The 18,363-nt window shown below is 38.7% G+C and overlaps 1 protein-coding gene across 6 annotated transcripts in view; it reads right to left on the reverse strand.

The window, feature by feature from the left end:
* Nucleotides 1-17,230, reverse strand: part of dock11 (dedicator of cytokinesis 11) — a 47,721-nt gene extending 30,491 nt beyond the window's left edge. For 5 of the 6 annotated variants that reach the window (XM_088425702.1, XM_088425453.1, XM_088425531.1 and 2 more), the window contains exons 1-13: nt 16,999-17,229; nt 11,524-11,640; nt 10,350-10,439; nt 8,523-8,605; nt 8,389-8,455; nt 7,226-7,321; nt 7,026-7,160; nt 4,965-5,148; nt 3,894-3,973; nt 2,550-2,633; nt 2,323-2,463; nt 653-919; nt 45-167 (exon numbers count right to left, since the gene is read on the reverse strand). In XM_088425702.1, the coding sequence (XP_088281828.1) occupies nt 45-167; nt 653-919; nt 2,323-2,463; nt 2,550-2,633; nt 3,894-3,973; nt 4,965-5,148; nt 7,026-7,160; nt 7,226-7,321; nt 8,389-8,455; nt 8,523-8,605; nt 10,350-10,439; nt 11,524-11,640; nt 16,999-17,103 (1,572 nt within the window). In that variant the 5' untranslated portion in view covers nt 17,104-17,229. Of the gene's footprint in view, nt 1-44; nt 168-652; nt 920-2,322; nt 2,464-2,549; nt 2,634-3,893; nt 3,974-4,964; nt 5,149-7,025; nt 7,161-7,225; nt 7,322-8,388; nt 8,456-8,522; nt 8,606-10,349; nt 10,440-11,523; nt 11,641-16,998 lie in introns of all 6 variants that reach the window. The other variant, XM_088425614.1, reaches the window with a different exon arrangement.
* Nucleotides 17,231-18,363: the final 1,133 nt, after the last annotated feature.

Consider the following 18,363-nt stretch of genomic DNA (forward strand, 5'->3'; position numbering starts at 1 on the left):
AGCGGGGACCATCATGTTTTGAAGTTTCACGAGCAAACGAAAACCTTGTTGATGTCAGAGGTCTTGATGTACGGCTCGGCGCAAGCGGCGATGCCATTTTGCAAAACCTTCTCCACGCGGGCCACCAGAAAGATGTCAGCGTGCGGGTTGTTTACGGAAAAAATTGCCTGGAATACAAAAGAAAAAAGACGGAAACTGGAGAAATCTGAGGAGAACTGTTAGGACCTGCTTACGAAGATGGGCCTAGCGAGAGAACAATTTCTGTTAGTCCTGGTTTCGTGTTTCTTGCTAAGAGCATTCTGGGATGCGTTTCAAGTAACCGACAAATGCAGACCAAATTTGCATTTTTTTCTCTGACTGGCCAGAAACTGCACAATACAAGTTTTTCAATTCCCTAATTAAAGACATTTTATGGTAAAGTCAACCTCACTAATACTTTGTTTCACTTGTAGTGCATGTGACGGAAAAAAATTATACTTAAGTCCATGAAACCGTCTTCTATAGTTGTAGGGCAGACTGCTATAAATGAGAGTTGACATCCACCATTTGAGAGTCCCAAAAAATGTAAACATTTGACCTTTGTTTGAAATTACAAACAAAAGCAGAAGGTCAATGTCAGGGTTAGGGTTAGTCGGCGCCGATGAGTTTGTACCTGTGTAGGGAAATGCAGCAGCGCCTCGGACACTCTGTGAAGAAGCGGCAGGCAGTCGCCCGTTCCCGAGTCGGCGCCGACGAAAGGCCCGCCCGCTCCTCCGCCGCCGCCTCCCTCGGAGTCGGAGCAAGGCGAGAGCCGGCCTACCGCCGGCTCGCTCAGCATCTCCTTCACACAGGGAGGGTTGAGGTCCACGTGGAAGTCGCCAGAGATCTTACAGTTCTTGGAGATGTCCAAAAGCGCCAGGCTTATAAAGAAGGGCTCCACCTGAAAATCAAACTTCTAGAATCATCATCAAATTCTCTGTATGATAATGTGATTATTACAAATAACCAAAATTGCAAATGCATGGTACCGATCCGTGGATCAACTGGTTCCTGACCGCATGGGCCACACCCAAAATAATGATGTTTTGGAACTGATTTAGTTTAACGTTCAACAGTTGGAGATCTGTGCTTCATTTGCCCTTTGTTTGGGCTGATTTTGTTTTTTGGCGCCACCTCTGGCCGTTGTTGATTTTTTTTTTTGTTACACAATATTTGAAATTTTAATATGCTAAATACAGTATGCTCCAGTTTTTTAGCAATTTATATAGGGAGACGGCGCAAAAAATTGAGAGTTTTGGAAAAGACCGTGTGATTAAATCAAATGAATCCAGAAACTGTTGCCATTTAGCGCAGCTCCATCTAGAGGGTGCATAACGCAACCCCAGCCACAACTGTAGCTTCTATTCTAAGTGCCTTATATTGCAGCGCGCCATATATATGAAAACTGTTTTAAAATAGGTCATTTATTGAAGGTGCGCCTTATAATCGGGTGCGCCTTAAATGTGGAAAATACAAATGGAAAAAAAATGGAAAATACAAATGGAAAAAAAATGTTTTCAAATTAACTCACTCCATCCCAAAGATGTGAGTTTACGTTTTTTTTTTTAACACTCCAGATACTCAGTCCTAGGTCCTTATTTGTATATTTTTCAAGATATTTTAAAATATTAGGTTAAAGTCTATAAATGGCTTGTACTTAAAGAGTTCATTTTAGGCTAAATATGAACTTTTTACTGTCAAATGTGTGGAAATAAGCTATCTTTTTAAATGTAAATGTATTGTAAATATGTCTTGTCAAGCACCCATTCAGCATTCTGCCACTAGACAAATTTCGATTTTACGATTGAGCTCATTTTTAAATCTTCAATTTTTTTTTTTAATGATGAATGAATCAAATTAATACAATTAATTCCCTATACATTTATCCAGCTATTTAATCTTGATTTCTGATTGAAAAGTTTGACTGACTCATCTGATTGTTTTGTCGACATTCCCTTTAGCGCAGCTCCATCTAGTGGACGCATAGTGCAAGCCCAGCCACGACTGTAGCTTCTATTCTGCGCGCCTTATAATGTACTAAAATTTTAGGCAAAATATGAACTTTTTACTGTGAAAACGGCTAAATACGTAGATTATCACTTGAAATGCCTCAATGAAGTATGTAGTAGCTATTATAAACATATCTTGTCAAACACCTTTCCGGTATTCAGCCATTTTTTACAAATTTCGATTGAGTTCATTTTAAAATATTCGATTTTTTTAAAATGATGAATGAATCAAATTTGATTCATAGGCCACACATTTAGACGGCTAGCCCAAGCTAGCCCAAGAAAGCATCCGTACGTTGGTCAGGACGCCGTCGGCCTTTTCACTGACGCAGCCCTGGAGACTGAAGGTGAGATCGTGGCAGCTGACCACGATACGGCGTCCGAAGCGCTCCTCAAACGGCTTCACGTCTGGCTCGATTCCGGAAAAATCCAGCCTCTGGGAGGAAGAAAAAAAAAATGAATAGCTTCGATGATCAATGCATTATTAAAAAGAAAAAAAAAGTCAGGCATCATCCAGTCTACCTGTGTCTCAGGGTCCAGAGAGAAAAGTTTTTGCCTGCCTTCGTTGCGGTTCATCTTATTGAGCTGATCCGTTTCCCTCGCATACTAAATACACAGAGGTTTGAAAGGTGTTATTATTTATCATTTCTGCCATTAGAGGCAAATGGAGCAGTTCTGCGATAGGTTTCAATGAGGATATTTCGTTAACACATCAGATATAAGACACACTTGTGTATGGAATGGACTCTTTATTTTAGGGTCAAATTCTGGTATTTTTTGATGTTACCGTGTATAAGACACACCAACAGCTTGGGAACAATATGATAACCAGAGGTGGGCAACTTATATTTTTTTTACTGGTCCGAAGTTCGTCCTTCATCAGTGCCCGCCCCCTTTTCCGTCATCATCGGTCTGTCATTTTTTTTCAGTGCCCCGCCCCCTTTCCGTCATCATCGGTCTCATTTTTTTCAAGCCAGACGAAATAGTAATCGTTGATCCGTCAGTCCGTCGGTGCATATTTGCCCAATTTTTCGGCATCACTAGAGGGCGGTAATTGACTTTTGGTCCGTCAATCGTCAGGCGCTGGTCTACTTTTGTCTGCAATCACAGTACTTCTTTTTCTGTTTTTGTCCTTACACTTAAATTTAACGACATGTCTGTGGGTCTACAGTTACAAAGCAAATCACAGTAATGTAAGTGTAACACGAAACCAAAGCCACCCAAGGGGTTTAACCCTAGGCTATAACACACCATCTTTTATTATCCCCCATTTGAGGAATGCAGGGGACTAGTGTGAAATCTTGTCCACTAGATGGCATTATCATGCTTTACATGATACTTGGTGGAAGTCAGTTCTCATTTATAACTGCCGGTCCGACAACTCTAGAAGACGGTTTCATTAATATTTGTCTAAATTTGTCTTAATTTCATCTGTCACATACACTACAAGAGAAACAAAGTATTGCTGAGGTTGAATTTACTTGAAAAATATTTAATTAGTGAATCCTGGCCAAGAGCCTATCAGAGTAAAAATACTCATTTACTCTGCATTCATTGGCTACTTGAAACGCATCCTAGAATGCTCTTATCGACGTGAAGTGGTTGAAGAATATGACATGTAAAAATTGCAGAAGAATCACAGATATGAAAATTTACTCCTGGGATTGACCAAAATGGTGGCCAGAGTGAAAAGAGCTGGTCTTGGCCACCATGTCACTTATATTCTAAATATTTCACAGCGCTTAGAATTAGACAGTTGAAAAAAAATTGAGAACCAATCTACGGCCCAGGGAGCATTTGCGGCCCGCTATCCACATTTTAGCGGCCCACGGGATGTGCTGAAAATACATTTTGACATGGCCGTACCTTTGTGAGTTCAGGTTGTAGGTTCCGCCCCAGACATTCTGACTGACTCTCACTTTTACCTTGGCTGGCTGTGTCGTCATCTGATTGGACAGAAATGTTGTTGGGAAAGAATCAGTAATAATGCAGACTAAAAGGACCCCATATTTATTACTTGTAGGCGTGAACAATTTACACGTTTCAGTGTCTCATGAAACATGATAAATAAAAGTGGGAATGCTACGGTTGTGTCATAATATGGTTATTTTATAATGTTATAATTTGGTTGTATTATGTAATCCGATTCTTGACATTTGCTTGGTAGAGTTGTTGCAAAAATGTAATTGGATAAGTTAAAAAAAAGATTTTATGTATTTATATATTTTAACAAAAGAAACATGCTTAATAAAAGGGAACAAATGCAAAAAAAAAAAAAAATCTACTTTTTCAGGATTTTCATTTATGACAATGTGAACAAAAGCAAAAAAAAAAATTCTTTGTAGATTTGTTTTTTTTTTTAAATGTTTATATTTTTTTATTGCAGGTTCACGATTTGTTTTGCTATTTTCATCCACAGAAAAATTACATTTGTTTTTCCAATCAAAAGAAAAATACACAAAAATGGGGAAGAAAAAAAAAAATCAAGCTAATTTTAGGGGATATTATTTATAACAACATTTTTATTACAGGTTTACTTCGCTAATTTGTCTTGATTTTGCCCCAAAATGACATTTGTGTATTCATTTATTTTAACAAAAAATAAATATAAAATGGGAATGAAACCAAAAATGTAAACACTGTTTGCATGTATTAATTTATTAAATAATGACTGCATCTATTCCATATTCACGGCGATTATTCTTGATTTTTCCTCCTTCAATGTCAGACCGGACCCCACGAAAAAAAAGATTTTACATATCTATTCCATATTCACAGCGATTATTCTTGATTTTTCCTCCTTCAATGTCAGACCGGACCCCACGAATAAAACGAAAAAAAGATTTTACATATTTCTTTTTTTCTGACGAAGGAAACAAACTGAAAAAAAAAAATGGTGAAAAAAAAGTTCGGTGTCTACGGATTGCTGTGACTGACCAAGGGAGGCGTCCAGGGCCTCGCCGCCATTCCTCCTGTCCTGGCAAGCCTCGGCGCTGTTCTGCAGGGCCTGTTTGAGCGTGGCCACCCACTCCTCCATCTCGGCTTCGCTGTCGGCCGCCAGAAAGTGGCTGTAGCGCTCCTGCATTTTCAGCTCAAAGCCGTTCCGCCGCATTTTAGGGCTCTGATGGGAAGAGGGAGAGACTTGAAGAAAAATAAAAAAAAGAAAAAGTCACACGAGAATCAAGATTCTCATTTACTGTAATTGTGGATCAATATATAACATCCCACATTTTTATAAATTCAATAAAACAAAACTAAGAAGTAAAAATCATCATAAAAAATAAATAAATTATACAAGTCTCTGGCAGGAGCACAAACTGTGCACGTGGTGCATTCAAACCCAGTTGGACATTTGCAACTCAGAAAAAAAGCCCATCAATACATTACAGGTTACAAACTACAAATATCTATTCCATGGATAACACTGGGAGCCGCAAACACTCTTATTCATATATATATATATATATATACATCATTACTGCCCCTTTTGCTCATGACTGTTTTCTTTATTGTTTTGTTTTTTTCTTTTATTGCCTACTTAATTATTTGCTCGATTGAGGAATGATGTAGTCTGCTCGAGGAAGTGAATAGAATAAGAATTTCATTGTGTAGCATTACTATGCACGTGACAATAAATCTCTTGAATCTTGATATATATATATATATATATTATATATATATATATATATATATATATATATATATATATATTTTTTTTTTTTTTTTTTTTTAATAATTTGGAGATGAGTCCAAAAGTCATCAGCTCTTTTTACTATCGCTAATATGTAGAATTTTACTTATCTGGATTGAAAAAAAAAATTGGAATTAACAAAAAATCTTAACAAAAAAATTTTTTTTTTTTAAATCATTCCCCCGGGTTATCAATGAACAGATAGGATGAAAGCCGGGTGTTTTTCTCCATGTGCGCAAGAATAAATGACAAGCTTTCCCATCGGGAGCCATTAGCTCGAATGAGTCTTTTCCCATTCATCTTGTGAGCAGCCTCATTAAACAAAAAGCTTTCTGGCAGCGGGGGAGCATGACAAGCGGACTTAACGGCCCTTGGCTCCAAAAAGAAAATGCCGCAGATGCAGGCGTCCTAATACGCAAGAGGATTTGGGCCAGTGAAAGAAAAAAAAAAATTCTCAAAATTCTGACATTAAAGCCAGAATTCACTATATAGTCAGAATTCACACTTCAAAGTCAGAATACAGATTTTTTTTTTCCGCTCAGAGTTCGGCCTTCAAGTTGGGAAATCTTTATTGCCAGAATTCACACTTTTTTGGAACGGTGGAAAAAATGCTGAGAAAAGCGTATTCTGAGCACATTTCTGACTTCCAAGTGAGAAATGTCAAAATTCTGAGGATACGGGGAGAGTTCTAAAAATAGAATTCTGACTTTACGGTTTCGGAGGAAAAGAGAATAGGAAATTCTAACGTTGAAGGGAGAATTCTGACAATCCTGTGGATAAAATGAGTGAGCAATTCTGAGAAAAATCTGAATTTTTACTTTGAAATCAAAATTGTCCAAATTCTGAGTATCAAGGAAAAATTTTAAGAATTGCATTACTTTAAAGTGATGATTCTGACTTTGCGGTAGTGAATTCTGAGAATAAATAGAGTAAAAAGTGCAATTGGGAAAAACATCAAAATTGTCTGGATTCTGAGAATAAATTCAGCACTCTGACTCTAGATTTTAACATTTCTCATTCTCTGAATTTATCCTAACTTCATTTTCAGAATTCTGACCAAAGAAAAAACCCCCAAAAATTCCAACTTTAAAGTGATAATTCTGAGAATGGAGAGCAAAAAGTTCAACGTTTAAAGTTAGAATCAGTCTGGGACTAAAGTCAGAATTCTGAATTTTAGGTCTGATTTTTTATTCTATTTAACTCTTTCAGTGCCATGGACGAGAATTTTCATCAAAATAGGTTGTGCGCCTACATTTTTATTTATGGAGTTGTGTTGTGCAAAACAATCATGAAAGCGGTCCATCTACCGGAATGACATCCACGCACGAGTCCAGGTAGATGGAGCCTTTGGTTTCCTTGCAGTGTTTCTCATCCTTGTAGGAGTTGAGGATGTAGGAACCGTCCGGGAGCTGGGACAGGTAGAAGTAGCGCCTCTTGAAGACCTGCAACGACACGCGGAGTGCTGCGGAAGCCCCGGCGCCGTTTGGCGTCCGACTGGCCGACTCACCCTCATGGAGACGGACAGGCTGCTGTTGATGTTGGCTTTGTGAAGCCAGCCCTGCTTCATGATGCCGCCCCTCTGCGAGCACAGCGACGATGTGTCCTGACGCAAACAAACCATTTCTCTTAACAAATTACAAGTACGCTCGAAAAACAGACCGAAATATATGCTCCCATATATAGAAAACATATGGTCCCATATATATATATATATATATATATATATATATATATATATATATATATATATATATATATATATATATATATATATATATATATATATACATACATGTATATGTATATATATATATATTAATATATATATACACACATATATATATATATATATATATATATATATATATATATATATATATATATTTTTTTATATATATATATACACACACACATATATATATATATATATATATATATATATATACACACATGTATATATATATATATATATATATATATATATATATATATATATATATATATATATATATACACACATGTATATATATATACACACACACATATATATATATATATATATATATATACACACATGTATATATATATATATATATATATATATATATATATATATATATATATATATATATAAAAACAACAACAAATTATGCTTTATTTATACGTATTATTTATACACTCTAAAACCATTATGGGTCAAAAATCGGACAAAACCAATATTTGGATCAATATGAGGTTGTCTTGTACAAAATGATCCATTAATGATGCTGTTTTGTGCAAAACAACAGGAAGTTGGGTCAAGCTGACCCAAACATTGGATTGGGTCTTTTTCTTGACCCACATTTGGGTTATTTTTAATCCAAGAGTGTATGGCCTAATTTTTAAATGATAAAAAAAAAAAAAAAAGACCCTACTTGGGTTATTTTGCAGCCAACGGTTTTTAGAGCGTAACCCTGCCAATGACAGCCATCTTTGCCATGCCGTCCCCTTGACAGAGCGGCATTCATTTTCTCCAATTTAAAGCCTTTCTCCATCTGCATCCGGCCAGAGTTCAGCGGGGGGAGGATCAATAAGGGCTATTTATAGAACGCTCACAGAGGGCTTCTGCTTTTATGGCCCTGCTGCCTGAACTCAAGAACCGCGCGTCAGTGTCCGAAGCCACTTGACTACCTCGTCTTTGGCGTCTTCGTCCACTTCGAACACGTGAGCTGCTAGCTTGTCCGCTTTCAAGCCTTTGCTGCGGGAAGGACGGAAAAAGAGCGAGAATTATTTGAAGAATCAACCCAACTCGGCCCCCAACTTACCTGGGCAACATGCGGAAGTCGCCTGAGTAGGCCTCGTATTTGTAGTTGATGACATGCCAGTCGCTCTTGTACATGTTGATGCACTGCCACACACACACACAAGCGTGAGTTTTTTTCAGTCATAGTGGGGACATCCTGTTGACATAATGCATATATATATATATATATATATATATATATATATATATATATATATATATATATATATGACATTGGCTGTGCCGCGGACAGCACCCTCAAGGCTTTAAATGTGACGCGGTGATCAAAAGGTTGGGAAACACTGAGCTAGATGAAGGCGTTCGGCCAAGCATATCGGCAATTCTGTGATTGACGTGACGCCGGCCAATAGTATATCCGCATCTCCGTGAGTGAGACCGGGACTGTGACCTTTATCGACCGATATCATATCGGCATCTCCGTGACTGACTCCGTGACTGACACCGTGACTGTGACATTGTAAGAGCAATAGCGTTCAGCATTGACGTTACAAGTGTGATCATTTAAATTCGTTGATGCAGCAAAGCGAAAAAAATTGTACGGACATATTGACCAGCTTGTCGGATTGTTCGTAAGACGAAAGGTTCGTGTGTAAGTGGGGGACAAAAAACTCCGCGGTCCACGCTCGTAAGTCGCTCGTAAGTCGAAATGTTCGTAAAAGAGGGTGTTCGTAAACCATATGTGAAGAAATACTATTTTTGTAAGCTATCCTATACGCTAATAAATCCAAGAAGAAAGACCGTAAGACCAGGGATTCTCACACAAACAAGCGAAATAATAGGAAGACGCCAATGCAGGAGGATTGTGTCCTCTGACTGTGACTCACAGGCCAGCAGGACTAAACTTGACTTATTTGCGGGGCCTGCTTGCACATGTCGCCAGATTTCACAGCACTTTGTCAAGCAGATGACAAGGAAATGACCTGGATCTGTTTCAGAGAGCCTCGCAAAAGTCTGTTCAAAATCACCACAACGTAAAATCCTGCCCCACGTGACTAATAAAGCTTTGCTAATGCTGGATGCTTTACTGAAATCCCATTATTGAAACTCACGCCTTGTTTTTTTTTTTCTACTTCATGGCCTTCATCTAGAATTCTAATTGTATGATGACCAGGAGCAAAAATATTCCAATATTTCGATATTAAAACGACAGCTCTTGAATATGTTTTAAAATATTTACCTAACCAAAAGAAACAGCTTTTTTTTTGTATTTTTACCGAACACAATATATACTGAAAAAATGTGCTGAATTTACTCAATCAATGCCAAAAAAATGTCTTTACAGATTTTTTTCTAAATTAAAATACTGTATACACCTCCTTAACAAACGCACCTGGATCCAGATTATTCCAACCAATTGAAGAAACACGAATCAGCCAACATTTTTAGCGGGTTTTGTTTTTACACAAAATGTCGAAAATTTGGTTCATTCGGAAATGCATTACACGTGAGGAATGAATGAAAATAAATAAATAAACGTTACCATTCCGCGTGCATGCCGAGAATTTCGCGTATTATTATTAATATTTAAAAACAGTACAATGTCGCTGGATCCCGCTTGTTTAATTTTATTACAACCGCTTGAAGAAAGACGATTCGGTTAATTCAACCGACATTTTTTAGAGGGTTATATTTGAAAAAAAAAGTTGAAAATGTAATAAATAAATAAATAAATGTTGCCATTTTATATGCACGCTGAGAATTATGGGTGTCGTTTGCATTTTTTTGTATTTAAAAAAAAAGCAACTGGCGTCTAACTTCAAAGAGGCAGCTCGATGACTCGACTCATCATTGTTTAAAAGTGCCCTCAAAAATAAAACCAAGCGGTTACCTTTTTGGCAAACAGACTCTTGGCTTCCCGCTCGGCATTCTGGGGCACAGAAGGAACCACGGTCCGCCTCTGGCGGGACACTTGGGACTCCTGCAGACAAGCATGTGCAAGCGCGCGCGTGGTGAGAAACAAAGCAAACACAAAAAAATGAGTGGAAAACACATAAGCGTCAGGGGAGGGTCTCCGGGTCAAAGCAGTTTTTGAAATAAATCAAAACACATGTGCTCTCTGGCTGGGTTGCGTCGGACCTCATTTTAGAGACAGTTTGGAAAAATCTTGCCTCTCTTTAGTCCAATTTGGAATCCGAAACAGCAAGAAGGAAACTGTTTGTGTTGTTGGAGCTGCCGCAAAAACTCCAGGTTTTTGGATTCTTTGACAATTGTACTCTATGGAGCCACAACTTGATTATGAATGGAAATATGATTTTTAGTTGGTTCCCACGGGGACTGATTTGATAAAAGGAAGGGGTCTTAGTGGGTGAAGTCGCTTTACACGGTTTTACATTTTAAGGCCAGTATAACAGCTGTTTTTGGTCCCTTTATTCACTCTGCTGGGATAGACTCCAGCACCCGCGAGCCTCATGAGAATGAGCGGTCAACATGATGGATGGATGGATGGATGGATGGATGGATGAAAGTTACGCGGCTGACCGGCATTGAACGAAGTCATGAAAGGGCCGAGGCAGTCGCATGGTGAGAGGCGTGGCTTCAGTAAACAAGACATTTCACTTCCTGATTAGGAATATCAGTACCATAAAACTCACATTTAATGAGATGTTAAAATGCCAATGTGCTAAATATAAAATGTAATACATTCGGCAGCATTGGTCAATGTTTTTCCGAGATTTGTTTTGTAACAACTCTAAATAATAAGTGGATGTTAAGTAATACAAAGTACATTGGAATTTCAGGTGGTTGTTATCATTATTATGTGATTGTTATCATGTTTGGTCAGGTACAGGCTTCACTTTAATTAGACTTATGGGCAGGTCTAATATAACCGTGGCTCTCCGTGACACTACAACAAAAGCTGCGGGAAGGGATAACAGTACAGTTACTGTATGAGGTTTATTCATTTGACATTTAAGTAAATATGTGTATTTGCCTTAAATATGTATAGTATAAATCCTTTTGACATTGAAAAAAATTCAAACAAGTCAGTGCAAACAAGTCACCGAAGCATCGTCGACGGGGCAGAGCAGCAGGTCTCGTTGGGGGTCGCTGTGGATCTGAGCCTTTCTCTGGAACACCACGGCCTCGTAGTCCAACGGCTCGATGAACTTGGGTTGCTCCTGGGGGAGATTCAAGCAAGATATTTGCGTTAAGATCTGAAGTCTATGCTAGAATCACAACATCAAGAGAAAACACAGGCAATGCAACACAGGATGCCATATTAGAACTTCCGCTTTTTGAGTTTTGTGGGGAAGTGAGGCTGGTAAGTTAAGGTAAGATCAGATAAAAGCATTTACAAAATACATTTTAAACCAGGTCACAAGTACCCTTGGGGTTATATGGATTTCTATTTTTGCAGGTGTCAGCAAATCTAAATTAATTCTTTGTGATAGGAACAGCATGTTTTCTTTTCTAATTAAGGGTAAATTAATTGTAACATGAAGCAAGTATTGCTTAGCTCTGTTATAGCAACTTCAGGATGTACGTAAAATTTTAATAGGGTTTCTGCAGGTATCAGTGAATCTAATTTAATGCTTTTTATTGCCGCTCGAGAAACACTATTTTTTTTTGTATTATGGTGACTTCAATATGGTCAGCCACTATAACACAATTTACCAGATGGTTGCTTCATTAATTTGCTCTTAATTTGAAAAGAAAACTGTGCTGTTTCACTCACTGCATCAAAAAGCATTAAATTCAATTTGTTGATACCTTCAGGAACCCTTTTAAAAACTAACAAAGCCCATGAAGTTCCTTTATGTACCCCCATTTGAGAACCGATGGGTTAAGGGGGTACTTGTCTGGTAGAAAAAAAAAAAAATCACTTACATCATTGTAAAAAAGTTGAGAACCACTAGTAATGGTTAAAGGCAATTTTTTAAAGCAGTCACTATAACACAATTTAGCAGTAGGTTGCGTGATCCAGTTCATTTCCTTTTAATTCGAAAAGAAAACTGTATGGTTGTCGTCACTGCCTCAAAAAACATCAAATTAAATTTGTTGATACCTACAAAAACCTTGTTAAAAACGAGCACATCTCATGACTTGCCTTCAGCGGCCCACATTTAAGACCCGTTGGGTTAAGGGCTACTTATCTGAAGAAAAAAAAATACTGTGGGTACAAAATTGATTTAAAAGGTTGAGAACCACTAGTCGTAACGACAACAAAGGGGTACATTTTTTAATGAGGCACTATAACACAAATTAACAATAGATTGCTTCGTGTTCCAATTGATTTGCTCTTGATTTGAAAAGAAAACTGTATTGGGCAATGCATTAAAAAAAAAAACATTCAATTACATTTGCTGACACCTTAGTAAACCCTGTTAAAATCTCTTCATTTACCCCAAGAGTTGCACATGCACAAATTTGAGAACCAATGGGTTCGGGCAGGGTTGTTAAACTCCTCTAAGGTTGCGGGCCGCATGGAGGAAAATCTATTCCCAAGTGGGCCGAACCAATAAAATCATGGTTTATAATTATAAAACTTTAAAACAACAACTTTTTTTTTTTTGTGTTCAAAAAAATCATCTTGTGGGCCGGATTAAAACCATTTATGGACCAGAACTGGCCCAAGGGCCCTATGTTTGACACCACTGGTTTAGGGGCAAGAAAATGCAATGCGTTATTTTAATGGGATGTCCCCAAAATGAAAAAAAAAAGGGTTTTGCTGCAAAGTGGGGACCGAGACCCGGGTTTTAATTAATTTGTGGGAATCTCTTGTCCTTGTGAGGATCACTATGGTGGACCCCGAACATTCAGACCTTTTTTTTTGAGGGTCAAGACTGGCTTTTAGAGTACACATTTGTATTCCATTTTGGTTGTTAGTTTTAGGATTATGTGATCTGCTGTAATGGGAAAGGAAATTTATGTATTATGTTGAGGGGATGTCCCCACTATGATAGAAAAAAAATGCGTGTATTTGTGTATATGTGTGTGTGTGTGCGCCCATGGTTCTTGCACCACGGTGGGGACCAAAACCCGAATTTTACTTTTTTTGTGGGAACCTCTTGCTCTTGTGTGGACCATTTTGATACCCCCCCCAAATTCAGACTTTGATATTTTAGTCAGAATCTTCCACTCATCTGCCACATAAAAAAATGTGGCGGGCCTTGAGTTTGACACCTGTGGATTAGGGGGTACTTGGCTGGAAAAAAAAGAAAAAAAAATCCCAGGGAGTACAGTACATCATTAAAAATAATTGCAAAAAAAAAAAAAAAAAAATCCAAACGCTTCCACGCCTGCCCAGCCACATGTAAGCAAGCTTTCCAAGCAAGAGTCTGCTGAGGTCGGCGCGCACGCCTGGACCAAAAAGCAGCGGCGGCGGCTGCAGCAGCAGCAGCTCTCCTTCCTGTCATGTGCAACGTACTCAACCGCATAGCCGCAAGTAGCGGGCCAGCTTTGAGCAGCAGCAGCAGCGGCGGCGGGCCGGATCATGTTACAAACAAGAAGCAAAAGTGGGGAGGGCGCGGCGCTCAAACAAGACTTCTCTTGAAATATATATCATTCAAAAAAATCTAAACAATCGCGTAAAGGACACACTTTGTCCTTGCGCGTGCTTTGAAGATGATATCAGTGAAGTTTCCTTCCAGAGGGCGGCAACATGTGTGTTCATGCACACCAGGCAAACCTCTGCATAACAGCAACACGACAATATCAAAAAATACATAAATAAATAAAAAAAACATGCGCAAAGCATTTTGGCGCATTGTGGGGCTTTTGGATATTTTGTGTCAAATCAATCCTGGAACATTTCTGACTCAGTCTTAACAATGAATCTCATTGTAGGAAGTGTTGAATGCAAAGTTTGTTATTCATACAATAGTTCTTTTTAATTTGCGAAGCTAATGTTAATATACAAAGAATGCAAATGATGCGTCCGGGCGTAGCGACAGACCACAAAAAAATGTCTTAGAAAACAAGAGGACATTGCGAAACGCAGTCACAGGAAGTGCGCTTGAGGGCATTCCCCACAAAATCAAAACTTAACACACGCATCCATCAAATTGAGTAAGTGCTACTTTAAAACAGTGTTTTTTAAATAGCACGACTAGATTTTCAAAATGAAAAGCGAAGACAATTTAGCTCATGAAAAAGTACGGAATACATTTTCAACAGCGACCGTTTTACGGCGTTGTATTTGTGCCGCGATTCCGCGCGCGCGGGAAAAAAATTTTGAGCGTTGAAAATAAAACTGAGCGAGCGAAAACAGATTTTGAGCGCAGAAAATTCTTTTTCTGTGTTCAAACTCCGTCGGCGCGCGCTCAAACTCTTATCTTATCTCAATCGTTTTTTTTCTTGCTCTCAAAATCTGTTTGCGCTCGCTCAGTTTGATTTTCTCCGCTCAAATTTTTCTTTCGCGCGCTCGTAATTGTGGCACAAATATAACGCCATACCATTTAAAACAGATTTAAGATAGCTTATTGGTTGGTGTGTTATTATTTAAGCTAACAGCTAAATGCTATCTTGATTGACAGTGCGACGTCGCTAAACAAGTCACCGCATTCGCCCTGAGCTGACTTTTGGTTTTTTTTTTTTTTTTGCTCTGTCCTGGTGTTGTGCCAATGTAGTAAAACTCTGTCCCTGCAACTTGAGTTGACATGCGGCGTTTTTGCTTTTGGTTCCTGAAATTCATTCTAAAACGTTTCCAGCTATCCCCTGCAATGTGCTATTGGATTAGCATTGCTATTTAGTGCAGGACAAAAGGGGATCAATTAGATTTTAAAAGGGTTTAAGTATCAGAAAATAAATTTGAATGCATTTTAATACAGTGATAGGAAATGAATAGTTTTGTTTTCAAATTAAAAGCAAATCAATTTGATCAATCTATTGCGAAGTTGTGTCATGGTGACTTCTTTGCAAAATATTTATTTTGACAAGTTTTATATGGATGTCATTACTGACCATTTCTTTTAGCAGACAAGTCAGAAATAAAACATGATGTTACACGGTGTCGCTTTGGGGGTTGCTGGGTAAAAACGCCTTGGCACAGCTCTATTTTATATCTTTTTTCATTATAAAAATGCTTTGCGAAGAGCTACGGGGTTTTTGGATTAAAAAAAAAATGAGATGGGGTTGGAAAAAAGGTTAAGCACCTCTGATTTAGTGCATTGAATGTGTACTTCTTTAGATGTTTGAGATGTCCAACTATGTGAGGAGTCGGTGAATGCACCCCAAGTCAACTGTCAAATGTGAGTACGCAGAGGTGTCAAATTCCCAGAGGTGGACAACATCCATTTTTTTGCTGGTCAGAACCCCGCCGCCTTTCCGTCATCGTTGGCCCGTCATTTTTTCAAGCCAGACATTCCTTCACTCTGTCGGAATATTTTTGCCCAATCTTCTGCCACCACTAGAAGGCGAAATTTCACTATTTTGGTTCTGGTCCGTCATTCATCAGACACTGGTCTACTTCTGTCTGCACTCATATTAATTCTTTTTTCTGTTTTTGTACTTTGACTTAAAGTTAACACAATTTCTGTGGTTCTACAGTTACACTGCAATTGAAACTCAACACAGTAATATAAGTGTAACACGTAAACAAAGCCAGCTGAGGAGTTTCACCCTAGGCTATATTACACCATCTTTGATAACTCCATTCCTCGAGGGCCAGCATGATCATTTTCAAGTTTGCTAACAAACTAATCATTTGAACCAGGTGTGTTGAGAAGAGAAACCCGGAAAACAAGCATGATGGAGCTTGACCTCTATGGAACACAGTGCTTACATTACTATTGTTTATCCACGCAAGCATTAAATATAAACATTATTTGCTCAACCTCATTCATAAAACTAAAGAAAAAAAAGATAAACACGAGTTTACCCTCCCCCTCCCCACAACAGGAAATAAAAACATACAGTAGCCAAAAAAACAAAAAAGTGGAACTCCAGACTTAATTGCGTTAAAAGTATGGAACAGATCAGCCAAGAACCGTAACCCAAGGCTCAAACTTCACCTTATTTCCAGTAGAATACAAAAAGGTCCGCTTTCTAGCTAATCGGTGATCAAAATCAGAAATGCAGCGCTTTGCCACCAAATCGACACAAGCAGAGTTGCTGGGTCAGCAAGGTTTTCCCTACTGATGGCCTAATCCCCTCATGACTGGAGGCAGCTATGGCTACTATGAAAACATGAACAAAAACATGAATGAACGAGGACATGGTTCCACTGTGCTTGACTGCAGCATGTGGCTGCGTCCGTCAAACATGACGAGGCTAGAACGTCCCGTCAACTAGGAGACAAAAGGATTCAAGGCACTTTTTAGCGTCAATCAAAAGAGTAGTGCTTTTTCCGTTTTTTTAAATTGTACTTGAACGCAAATTTCAACGTGTTGTGTTGTGTTGGCCAATCGTCCACGACAAAGGACAAAAGCATACTTTGACGACAGCCTGCTTATTGGAGCGGAGATGTCTCATGTCTCTCGGTGTAATACAGCGTATTAGCTTGACAGGAAAAGGACAAGAAAAATCTCCACGCTCACCACCGGGTCCACGGAGCTCCTCACCGCCTCAGACACACTCTGGCGGACTTCCGCCGCCGTCCCGGGTTTACTCAGCCTCTTGGTGAATTTCCGGACCTCAGACATAGCGTCCTCGAAAAGATTTGCAGTTGTATATATCCACAACGTGTTTCCCGGCGGCCAGATGTGGGCCGCGTTCGGAGGAAGGGACAGACCAGCCAGCCAGCCAGCGGCAGCGGTTTGACGTCGCGAGGCGAAAGGGGCGGGGCGAGGCGAGGCGAGGCGGGGCGGCCGCTTCTCGTGATGCTGATGAGAGGAGGCCAAGGAGGCGTGGCCAAGAGGGATGCTTAGCTCCCAACTCACTTCCGGGTCTCGTGACACGCACTTTTGGTTGACGCTGGCAAATCCAGCGAGTTGGGAGTCGCTTGAACGAAAAAAATTATGCCTTTACGATTGGTAGTTAAAAGTTTGATATCAATACGTTTAGGTTCAGATAACCAATCGTTTGTTTAAAAAGAAAAAAACGATCAATGCGATTAGCAGATGGACTTATACATATTTATACAAATTATCTGTTTACTGCACAGTCAATTTTATTTTTTTTGCCCTTTTACTAGAAACGTTGCGTGTAATTACGGCAGGGCAATATGGCTAAAAAATGAAACGTCGATTTCCATTGGTCATTCTGGAGATTACAATTTTAATTAAAAAAGATAAACCCAACAAACACTTATTTAAATGTTTATTATAAAAATGCATCACGTAGAAACGATTTGAAAGAACAACGTGTTGTGTTTTGTGTTATAATTAGCTTGTGCCCAACAACTCATTCATTCCTAATTACGTTTTTTTTATGTATCTTTCAAGAGTCTCACCATTCAATCCGAGGTACAGTACTACATATGTTTATCATTTTCAAGTGATGGCGTAAAGGGGGTCGGAAAATGGCTGTCACTGAATGTTAAGTAGTTAGTAACAAATGTAAACATGTCTTCTAATCGACTTTCGCAGCGTTCTGCCATTTTTGCAAAACATCGATTTCACAATCTACCACATTTTCGTTTTCTTTGGTTTTCAAAATGAGGAACAGGTAGAATTAATTTTATTCGTTGCCCAGTCTTACGTGTGATTAATGCAAATTGCAAAGCATTGGGGAAAATTACAAACTATATTGAGGTTTACAAAAAAAATAAAATCACTAAAATGCTGATGAACATCCCATTTTAAGCGCGCACACTTTATATTTGACCAATCTAGTTGGTAGTTACGTGTCGGAATGATACTTTTGATTTATAACACCCGATCTAGAATGGGAATGTTTTCAACTAATCTCTAATTTGGAGCCAACCGATACAAATGGATTTTTACCAAAATAGAATTTGCAAA

This window comes from Hippichthys cyanospilos, chromosome 1 (assembly GCF_059441005.1).
Source record: "Hippichthys cyanospilos isolate Australia breed blue-spotted pipefish chromosome 1, RoL_Hcya_1.0, whole genome shotgun sequence".
NCBI classification, from domain to species: Eukaryota; Metazoa; Chordata; class Actinopteri; order Syngnathiformes; family Syngnathidae; genus Hippichthys; species Hippichthys cyanospilos.